The sequence below is a fragment of the Sprattus sprattus genome (genome assembly GCF_963457725.1).
Source record: "Sprattus sprattus genome assembly, chromosome: 6".
Taxonomy (NCBI): Eukaryota; Metazoa; Chordata; class Actinopteri; order Clupeiformes; family Clupeidae; genus Sprattus; species Sprattus sprattus.
This window is the reverse complement of record NC_137925.1, coordinates 4201974-4213984: the sequence shown is the minus strand read 5'-3', so window position 1 is coordinate 4213984 and position 12011 is coordinate 4201974. Positions and strand designations below refer to the sequence as shown.

The window sequence follows — 12011 nt, the reverse complement described above, 5'->3', positions numbered from 1 at the left end:
TCGTGTACCCTACGTCGAGTTACAATAATTGCACGCTCTATTCTAAATGGCGTAATTACTAACGACGCAGTAGCCGCCGTCGAGATAAGACGTGACATGGTAGCGTTTTGAAAATAGCTCACTGATTGCTTGCACGGGCTTTAACCCGCGCAGAGAAAACGCCATCTCGGGCTCTTGTAACAGTAGCATCGGGACGCTGGGGCGGTGTCCAGCCCGGGCCCTCATTTCAATGGACTCCTTTATTCAGGCCGGCCCGCGGATTTGTGGCCGTGGCCACCTTTTATTCCTCTCTCTATGGAAACGGGGATCGCAAGGAGAAAAATGCGCGCCTGAATAAAAGAAGCGAGCACAAGGAACGGCTTGGGAGAAGCATCTGTTACACTTGGAAACTTAGACTATCGAGAGGAGACGACAGCAGAAGCCTCTACTTCTCCCTCCCTCCCTCCCTCTCTCTCTCTCTCTCTCTTTCTCTCACTCTCTCTCAGTGTATACACTTTTTTTTTTTTTTTTTTTTTTTTTTTTTTACAAACCAACGTTTTTTAATATTAAAAAAAATATGTTTTTCTCTACCAACTATACTCAAATCACAAACCCATATAGATAGTATAAAGGGTTTCAGTAAGGCTTTCAAAATGTCTGAAAAAAGATTTCCAACAGCACATCTCTAATCTCTTAAATTGGTCTTTTCAGATATATGCGGCACTTGGAATGAAAATCTACTCAGGAGACGTGTTGCACTGCCGTGTCATTCAGTTTACCTTGCATGAAAATATAGTTACGAAAACAGAATTTTTAGACTACACATTGCAACTACGAAAAAGAAGTTAGTCTTTGTTTCTCAATTCATGATCATGTACCCTCACGACTGAATTGATAGTGTTTAAGCATCCCATCATCAAATCACTCGGCAACCAAAATGAGTTTAAATCACATTTTGACATAATGGTTAGTCTGTGTCGTTACCATTTCTAAAATAACGCTGCTTTGACAAAATCCCACTGGCTACGTCCGGTAGCGTGAATTAAGAAAATGTAAAACACAGAGGAAAAAAAAAATGTCAGCAAAAACAATTAGAGACTACTGCATGTTCTAAAATAAATACTCAAAATAACATATCCTACACACATTTGGACTGTGTATGTTCACCCGCCACAAGAAACGCAAAGACAGTACATTGCATTCCCAATACCCTTCCTATTTTCTTCATTCATACTGCGTGTCACACATCAGGTTAATGCGGACAAAAATGTGGAGCAGAAGCTCACCTGTTCATTCCTCTGTCTTGTTTCTCCCTCTTTCTGTCTCTCCTTCTCTTCCTCTGTCCCTGTGATCAGCTTCCTCAGTGCAACTGCGGTCTTTAATGACTTTCTGGTGGCTGCTAGCCTTCTTTTATTTCTGCTAAATGTATGAAAATGTATGCAAATTTAAATCAAGCTTAACCTGGGAGCTCTTGCAATATATTTAATGGAATTTTCAAACCAATAAGGAGACTGCGATGCTGTCTTCTAATGGCAAATATAATTACGCAGCTAGGTAACCCTTGAAATATGCAGATAAAGCTTTTCTCTTTTTTTTTTTCAAAAGCCAGTGAAGACCTGTCGAGATGCTTAAAGACGCGCGGAGGGTTGCACAGCGTGCACTTGGGCCACCAAGATTTTGTTTGTTGACGTTGTTGTTGCTGATGATGATGATGTTTACGACGGCTGGGGAGCCAGCTGAGTCTTGAGTGGAGATTGTGAGACTAAAGAAAATGGGCTGTCACGTCAACTGTCATGGCACAACATGTACGATGAAAAATATGGTGCACATACTGACATTCAAAACAACTTTGCTCTGATCGTATGGCACGTTAAGCATGGCTGGAATTATTTTATTGTCAGATAAAATAAAAAGGTACCAATGATAGCAATTGTAAATACATTTTAAAAGTTTTCAAATTGAATATTTAGTTTAAAGAGAGCACAATACTTGGTTCACAGTTGCACTTGTTTGAAAACATGAATTATCAATTGACAAGTTTCTTGGAAGTAAAAAAAAAAAAAAAAAAAAAAGTTAGAACAAGAATTATTGCAATGCATGAATATGTGTTTCAAAAGTTAAAAGATAAATATATATATTTAAAACGACATGCCATTACGTAAAATACCCTCTAAAATAGAATAAACTACATGGGAAAATCAAGCTCAAACAAAGCTATTTTAGGCTGTAACGTCAGAAGTTATAGCCGCGCGTAAATAAGCTACAGACCGGCTTGGTTAGTAAATAGGATCTATAAAGCACGAACTGACTATTTCTCTTCAAACCCAAATGGAGCCTGTACTGTGATTCACTTCCTGTTTTGTGTCAGTTTAACTCTTTCGACTCCTGCGTATCCAATTTTCATGGTGGGGGATGCTACTTCCCGCATTGCCATTGGCTATTCCAAGCAGCCCGTGCGTCTCGGGTTGATTTTGATTGGGCATTGGGACTATCCATCACTCACATGCTGCTGATTTGGCTCCAGAGTCTGGTAGATGTCAAAGGCTGAAGCTGTTCCCTTTGCCACATTATAACTAGTAGGGGATCTACGGTAAGCATGGCCACAGCTGCCTCGAATCCCTACAGCATTATCAACTCCAACTCCATGGTTCATGCAGACGTCTCGGTCATGCAACAAGGGACTTTCAGGAATCACCAGAAACTTCTCCAAAGTGATTATCTACAGGGAGTCCAAAGCAATGGACATCCACTTGCACATCAGTGGGTGACCAGCGTGTCCGAGGGAAGCCCATGGTCATCCTCTTTGGCGACCAATGCTCTGGACCAGCAGGACGTGAAGCCGGGACGGGAAGATCTCCAACTCGGGGCGATCATTCATCACAGGTCGCCTCATGTCGCCCACCATTCGCCCCATACAAATCATCCAGGTGCATGGGGGACACCCGTGTCTCATAACTCATCCATAAACACCGGCGGACAACCTATCAACATCTACTCGCAAACGGGCTTTACTGTCAATGGCATGCTAGAGCATGGCGGGCTGACGCCTCCACCAAACTCCGCGCAGAACCAGAGTTTGCACCCAGGACTGCGAGACACGTCGGACCATGGCGATATGGGGGGGCACCACTGCCATGACCACTCCGACGAGGAGACGCCGACCTCGGACGAGCTGGAGCAGTTCGCTAAGCAGTTCAAACAAAGGCGGATCAAACTGGGCTTCACCCAGGCTGACGTGGGGCTTGCGCTGGGGACACTATATGGCAACGTTTTCTCGCAGACGACCATCTGCAGGTTTGAAGCTCTGCAGCTCAGTTTCAAGAATATGTGCAAACTAAAACCGTTGCTGAATAAGTGGCTAGAGGAGGCAGATTCGACCACGGGCAGTCCGAGCAGCATTGACAAAATCGCTGCACAGGGGAGGAAACGAAAGAAACGGACCTCGATCGAGGTGAGCGTCAAAGGGGTGTTGGAGACACATTTTCTAAAATGCCCCAAACCGGCGGCTCAGGAGATAACCTCTTTGGCTGACAGCCTACAGCTCGAGAAGGAGGTGGTTCGTGTGTGGTTTTGTAACAGAAGACAAAAGGAGAAGAGAATGACACCGCCGGGAGAACAGCAATCTCACGAGGTTTATTCTCACGGCGTAACAGACAACTCTTCCTGCCGTGATCTCTGACCAAGGAAGACTTCCTCGCAGAAAGGGAGACCTATGGGCTTTTTTTGAATGATGGGTTTGGTTTCTCATCACAGTCCATCTTTCTGGTTGTACTATAAATGACAAATGGCAAAAGTCACTGAGACAGACAGAGCGAGAGCAAGAAAAGAAAGAGAGAAGACGAAGAAAAGAACAAGAACAGTATCAACTGTTTCTGCTATTTCATCCCCTCGCATATATCTCCAGTACTTTGGGCATTATCTCAAAATGTTTTATTTGAAATCACAAATGGAACGAGTTATTTACCAAAATGTTTTTGTATTACAGCAAGGATATGAATACAAAATGTGTGCCTATCGATAACCTCCCTGCGCCTTGGTTTTCAAATCACAATTATACATCAGGTTTATTCAGTAATAATTTCTGACAGAACACAATGTAAACGACTTTAGTTAACGGTTTATGATTCTTTTAATTCACTGCTGCTTAGCTTCTTGATAACGTAAGGTGTTTTACAATGTACACATATTGAGTAACAGGTAGAGAAGCAAGCAGTCGGAGTATGATTTATTGATATGTTTAATTTTGGTTGACTTTTTTTTGCCGCGCCGATTGTATGAGAAATTATACGGCCATGCTTTATAGCAATACGCAGCCATCTTTAGCCACGCTCAGAGACTGTCGGGTGGAGAGTATAGGTCACCTTCTAGTGGCTTTTAAAAGGCTTTCTTTTACAAGAAAATTGTATCATCAGTTTGTTATTGTTTTGTCTTCGACCAGAATCGTATCAGTGTCGGTACTACATTTCTATATTATTTTACTGATGTAAACCTGGATTACAACAGGAGCAAAGCACTTCTAAACTTCGACCATCATCCTTTTTCCTTTTCACAAAAATATTAGGCCTATATCTCAGAAACAAAGCAACGTACGACCTAAAGTTATTATAATTTAAGGTTCTCCAGGTTAACATGATCACTTTGATTTGCCATGTCATCGACCACGTTACTGTGTGAAATATCGGGCACTAAATGGAACCGTTAGATAATTGCCAGTGACACGCGTTGCGATACACTATAGCCTATAATTATTTTAATGTACACCTTCAATATCTAAAGTTTTATAATCTTCTGTTATTGGTTTATTTCTTAAATATTTTTTCGAATACTGTACAGTTTTGTATAAACAACCTTTTTGAAGTCATTAATTTAAACAAATACTGTTTAGTTATTCATGCACTTAGTGATGTACAAAGGATATTTTCATTAAAATTTGACGTTTTCGGCCGTTTTAATCCAAATTCAATGCCAGGTCAAGCGATTATTTATTTTCAGTATAAAGCTTGTATTATGTTTTTTGAAACAAACTGTATATTGTATGTTGTAATAAAACAACTTGTTGTTACAATTGTAGTGTTACTATTAGTTGTTGTGGAGACAGGCAAGCTTGACAGAAAGGAATGGTTACTGGTGGATAGGGATAGTTGGCAGGAGCATCTAGGGATCAATTTCTAGGGATTAATTTCTCTAAATTCTGCTTTGGTTCAATTTGAGAACAGTTACAGTTGTTAGATTCTAAAGCCATATTTAACATATATTTCATGCTTCGATATTTCATTCTTTCCGTCTACCATTTGTTCAGTACATTTGTACGAATATTATTATACATTTTATTATTTATGATTTTTTTTCTTTAAGTCTACAATCATGTATGCTTCTCGATGAGAAATAATGTAACCTACAAAATAACAGCATGGTAAGACATAGAGAAAGAGGCCTACACATCACAATTTTGAAAGGATAACTTGACTGTAATACCAGTGTAGCACCAGTGATTTAGAACCATCCTACACTTAATGATAGCCTACACTATTGTATATTCGGTTTATTACACGTCTTCTTACTTTATGCTACAATTTCCGTGTAGGCTGCATAGCTCTTCTTTAAGTAAACGTTATTCACGGGTGCAGAATTACATTCAGTTCACACCACAACGCCACAGATGCGAGCGAACATGTTTTGATTTGGATTATATGCCAGTCTCCATTTATGCTTTGCGTTTTCAATTATTATTTGTTGTATTGGTTCCGGATCTCGATAATGTAGGCCTATGTCTAACAATCTACACCGCACACGGAAGTGTTTACTTGCTGTATTCTGATCGCCTGGGCTGGCTTGACACCGCGTGGTAGGCCTATTACATCAGAGCAAAACAACCCGAACAATGACCGAATATAAACACGCACAGAGGGCCTTGGACACCCGCTGCTCGCTTATAGTAAACAAGGAAAACAATACAATCTAACATTTTATTGCGCATGTAGTCCGCTCACATACAATCAAGATGCCAACATGGCAAATAACAACAACAACAACAGTATCCAGGCTGAGGATGCACAGCACAGAAAGTGTGCGTGATATTTTAAATAAATCCCATGCAAAAGGCCATAGGCCAACATAAAAGGAGGGAGGGAGGGAGCGAGAGAGAGAGAGAGAGAGAGAGAGAGAGAGAGAGGTGTCTGGGCCTTGCCTTGAAACGCGAGGCCTGACTGGAATACTAATGCTGCCTAATATATGCATTTCCCCAGTCTGCAACTTCCAGTGGCCATGGGGATGTGCTACGAGAGAGCGAGAGCAAAAGAGAGAGAAACTGGGTGAATACTGTAGTCTGCGCTGAAAATGGAAGTCGCCTCTGATATGAAACGTGTCGATAAGGACAATTAATAAATACAAATATGGGCATAGAAAAAAAAGCGACATCACTGGCCTAGACCTGCAAAACGCAGCAGTATCTTTAAACAAGAGAAGTGATGGTTGAGAGGGAGAACAAAAAAGGCGGAACCCCCCTCGAGTGCTTCTCTGCTTCTTTCTTATCGGGGTTCTAATGAAAATAAAAAATATTCAGCTCAACATATCTAATGCAAAATAGTGAAAAATACATATCGCTCCGACACATAAAACCAACTCTAACATGAAGGTGTACCAGATAACGAGCACAGCAGGTCCACCTTGCGCCATGGGCAAGCCCCAGTGCGGCTAGTTTAAGGATCAGCGTTGAGGATTTGCATAATGGACCTTGTAGTATTGTGCCCTTCCGAACAATTTGTCCAGTGTCTCGGCAGTCCTGCGTTCTCTACGGGGTGTCCCACCCGCGATAAAGCTGGGGCGTTTTAGTGGGGATCAGATTGGATTTAGGCTTTAGTGATGATACTCCACACCCAAGGCCTTCATGAAGAGTTACTACCGCTGCATGGTATATTGATAAACTATCACTGGCAAAACGAAATGGTTTCAACATATACAACGTTTAATATCTAAAAAACATACAATCTTGGCTGTTATTAAATGTTTGGTGAGAACAAAATAATTGTTCCAAAATATAAATTGACGCATCCAAATGACAGCTGCGCATAACAATGACGTTTACTCGTGTTATAGTTTAACCTTAATCAGTGCTACTACACACCAAAATACATTTTCCGGCAATGGTTATGTCAGACCTTTGAGTGTTTAAGTGTCGTTTACAGTGGTTTGAAACAAAATAGAATGCTGAAACCTACACCATAAATGTTAACAGACTCGCAAACCCAACATATTTAGCTAACATTTTTAAACTTGCTTAGCCAAATTTCTGCGCGAGACTATGAGTTTCTATGGACAAACTGCACAGCAAGGGCATTTTGCAGGCTTAAAAAAATAGAAAGAATATTCAAATCTCGTATTTAAACAGGCAAAAGAAATTACAATGGCAGATTTGAAGCCAGGCGACTTTGTGAAGTGTGCTGTTGTAGCCTATCTGTTCTCCCTTGCGCCCTCCGAGCACGTGCCGAAGGCGGAGAGGAATAGCTGATAAGATTAATTGTGGGACCAAAATCAATTTCACATTTGCAATTCACTGGGTTTCCACGCCACTCGATCAGCTCTGTTACACTGCGCTACCCAGGGATCCCCGCGCTCGCCATTTGAAGGCCCCATCATCACCTGCGCGGCAGAAGCTTCCATTACGATGCCAAGCCATGCAGTGCCAAACTCTGAACACGTCACAAGGCCCTTACCTGAAATGAATGAGGAATATAAGATTGAGGGTTGGGACGTAGGCTGTGTTTGAGGTTAGATATGTGGCCTAACTTTGGCCGACCAGCCAGACGTAGAGCACAGTACAGATTACGTCCAATTCCGCCACAGGATGACATCGCGTCAGTGATGTTCTGATGATGGATCTACGAAACTACTGACAGATAAATTATAACTTTGATCCTTCATATTTCCACAATTGCATGAGATAGAGCTCTAATGAACAACCCCACCAAATTACATTCAATGTATTTTCATGAGCTGAAATGAAAGTGCCAACTCTTGAAATAAATCACTCAAAATCTCTAAGGCTGGAATACACACTGCAGTTGCGTAAAGGCTGTGTTTGCAAACGCGTCATGAGGTCAATGGAAAAGCCCAGTTAAAAAATGTCATTGCTATGTCAGGGCACTGCATTTTTTAATGGATTTCAAGAAGGCCTTTAACCAACCTTACACAACTGAATCTGAAGACCTTTATTAGCTTTCTGAATTGACCCACCTCTCAAACAATTTCAGAAAAACAATATGGGAAAAGAAATGCAGTTTTTCAATTATTTAATTATTTAAAAAAGATCTCTCTCTCACACACACACACACACGCACACGCACACGCACACGCACACGCACACACACACACACAAGCAAAGCAATATAGGTTTACAGTTTTCAGTACAACTTTAGTCCGCATTGACTCAGGGGTATAGATTCCTCCCTGTCCCGTCACATCCCGGCATGGAAACCCGGCCATCGATGACGGGAATAGTATAAAGAGATCCCATCAGCATGTGGATTACACGGTGCACCTCCAAAAATACCTCCTGGAAAAACATCAGTGCCCAAAACCGAGGGCTGGGGCTTGGGTATGTACAGGAGATGGCTATCTGAAGGCAAGCGGAGAGAAAGCGGGGGCCGGCGGGGGCCGGCGGCGGGCTGGAGGGCCCCGTCATGGAGAGGCCGGGGTGTGTGTGTGTGTGTGTGTGTGTGTGTGTGTGTGAGTGTGTGTGTGTGTGTTGTTTGTGTGTGTGTGTGTGTGTGTGTGTGTGTGTTTGTGTGTTTGTGTGTGTGTATGTGTGTGTGGGTGTGTGTGTTTTTGTTTGTGTCTGTGTGTGTGTGTGGTTGTGTGTGTGTGTGTCTGTGTGTGTGTGTGTTTGTGTGTGTGTGTGTGTGTGTGTGTGTGTGTGCTGGAGGGCCCCGTCACGGAGGGGCCGGGCTGTGTGTGTGGTTGTGTGTGTGTGTTTGTGTGTGTGTGTGTGTGTGTGTGTGTGTGTGTGTGCTGGAGGGCCCCGTCACGGAGGGGCCGGGCTGTGTGTGTGTGTGTGTGTGTGTGTGCTAGAGGGCCCCGTCACGTAGGGGCCGGGGCCCCATTCCTCACTGCCCACACAGAGACAGGGACATCGAGCTTCTCACTTTCCTCTCGCTCTCAGAGGAGAGGCTTCTTTGGCTCGCCCCGCCATAGAGGAACCATTAAAGGTCTTACTGAGAAGGCTTTCACGTCACAGTCTCTGGCTGAGAATATACTTAAAGGTTCTGCTGAAATCCCCTCAGCCAATCAAAGGTTATTTGTGGGGACATTTTCTGTGTGGAATCATTTTTTTTCCTCTCTTAAAATGTGGCACACACAGTACCTAAAAGCTCTACATAGGTTCTTAACTAAAAAACGAATTACCTGTCCATAGAGTTCACTGGCCAAACCGGTTCAAAAATAGTTATCTAAGAAGTGAACCTCTAGATCCTTTCCTCAAAGGGTTGCTACGGGAACACATGAGGAAGCATGAAGTATCAAACCCTCTGGGACTCTTAGGTACCCGTGAAAGGAGACTATTTACAGCACCGACGCGTTTTTTTTTTTCTTCTCTCAACTAAATGAGTAATGTTACCGGTGATATCTTCATCGCAGGCAACCAGAGCAGATCACTCTTTGTCCTATATATGTTCCACATTAAGTCATTATCTATAGCCAGTCCATTAATTCCGCTGGTTTTATTAGCCCAGTGTTGTGGATGCATCTGTAGCAGTGACAGGCATTTCCAAAAGCTAATCTGACAGCTAATGTCTTCATTAAGGGCAGCTCATTAATTGGCTTACTTCAGGGGGGACTCGTCGTTTAATTGGCACAAATGAATTTGCACCTGAGCATGCGTTCACCTCGCAGCTGGGAGGAGGTATTGTGTGGAGTGGAGAAGGAGTGAAAAAAAAAGACAAACAACAACTCTATAACTGCCTTCAGCCAAGGATACTGTGCTAAAAATATGACCGCCTGTCGAACATTATGGAATTTAGATCCCCCCCTTTATAAAAATAAAACAATTAAAACTTTGAGAGCAAATAAGGAGGAGACTGTGACAAGGCGAGGGGTAGACATTAGAGGCTAATTAACACACTCAGGGCTCAAACGAAGAATGGCGTGGCGATGCAATTAACACCAGTGTTTACCTCCACGCACAGATATGCATGACACTGTGCATTCTCTTCTCTAATGGAGTTGACAGGGAGGGGGAGGAGAGCTGAAGTATGAGAGTATGTATATGTCTGTGTGTGTGTGTGTGTGTGTGTGTGTGTGTGTCCGTCTGTGTCTGTGTGAATGTGTGTGTGTCTAAAAGGTGCTTGTGGTGGCTGGCATCTACAGACTTGGGTTAAATGGTTGGTAAAGGTGGCATATAGAGATCGAAGCAGATGGCACCCAAACACATTATATGCCGTCTCGATCGGTACTCTCTGTACACTTAAAAACAAGGATGCAATGTACAAGTTACTAGGTTGCATCCATAATATGACAAACCCTATGACCCTTGCAATGTTCTACAGCAGTCTTATGTTAGGAACACGATCGAGATTCAAAGAACATTTGATGCCAACCACCGCTCCCTCATAGGGGAACGAACCTATGTAAAGTGGTCCCCCGAGTCTGCACGATAAAAGCCTGGAGCTGGGGGCGCAATTGCTTTAGGGGCCCGACTGGAATGCCCGCGGTGGGCATCTCTGGTCTCCCCCCCCACCCCCACACACAATGGAGAGCCGGGCACGCGCCAGGCGGTCGGGAGCCAGCGGGCTATTTGTGGCGTGCCCACGAGCTGGCGTGGTCGTCTCGGCCCACAGTGCGGTGGGTAAGCTGACCGGCGGTGGCGGCTGGCCTCTGTGTTGGAGCAGTAACGGGGGCTGGAGGCCGGCAGGTCAGGCTAAAAGTGGCTAAATTACAAACTGCAGTCAGGGGGGAAATGCAGGTCTGTCAGCAGCAACAGCAGCAGCAGCAGCCCTGGCACGACTCAGGTCTCATGTCTCATCCAGGAACCGCACCAACAAATAGTTTAAATGCAGGAGTGTATCCGCAGACTATGGGATGGCCCCTGTAGTGGCAACATTATCAAATTTATCGTGGTTCTGTTCTTGTCAGAAATTATATTCTGGGGATTCTCTTTTAGACAGCTGCATCTCCATATAGGTCTTAAACTATATCCCTTTACCTGTCCCTGTACATCCAGTTGATAGCAGTGAGGAATAGTATAGACCAGTGTTTCTTAACCTGGGTTCGATCGAACCCCAGGGGTTCATTGAGTCACTCTCAGGGGTTGGCAGGAGTCAAGACACACACAGTATAGCCCGGTTCACACTAGCAATGTCGGGCCGTTTTTTTTTTTTTATACCTACGTTTTGAAGAAATCATATTTAATTTTTCAAATTACGCAGGGTTCGGTGAATGCACTGATGAAGCTTGCAGGGTTCAATACCTCCAATAGGGTTTAGAACCACTGGTATAGACTGAAACTCATTCAAGGCAAAATGTCCCTCTACTGTCCAAACCCCTTATAAGTTCTGCCAAATCCTGTTCAAAGCCAGTTTAGTTCTACCCGACTCCCAAATCAAGGTCCTCTCACCTTCCCCCCATGTTCAAGAGCCCCCACCCGCCAACCCGTGTCTAACGCTGTGTACCTGTTCGAGAAGGTTAAGCTCCCCCTGAGTCTTGTCATGCTCCACTGTTTTTCACCCAGTCCAGCTAGGTCAGAGGTGTATGTTTACAGTAGGATATGAGAGTATGTTGGCTTACTGATTAACATCATAACACACTTCAGACTCTCGGTTCGAAGTAAGGACCTGTACCAAGTGCACAAGGTGTTTCAACAGTGTTAAATATAGCAAGAGGAGTGGAACTTTGTCCACATTCTCTTATTACTGCTATACTACGGTCAGTTAATCTTCCCTTAGACACAAGCCACTGGAATTGGTGCGTATACACTGCGCCTGAGAAATACTGCCATCTAGAGGTGGACACAGTCATCTACACTAACACAAAGCAGCTCCTCG

The 12011-nt window shown here is 43.5% G+C and overlaps 1 protein-coding gene across 1 annotated transcript; it reads left to right on the top strand.

Moving 5' to 3' along the window:
* Positions 1-2575: 2575 nt before the first annotated feature.
* On the top strand, positions 2576-3658 carry LOC308366384 (POU domain, class 3, transcription factor 4-like; the record flags this gene model as incomplete). Its single annotated transcript, XM_080840068.1, has 1 exon — positions 2576-3658. The coding sequence occupies one exon, from the start codon at positions 2576-2578 to the stop codon at positions 3656-3658; it is 1083 nt and encodes a 360-aa protein (XP_080696194.1).
* Between the last annotated feature and the right edge of the window lie 8353 nt (positions 3659-12011).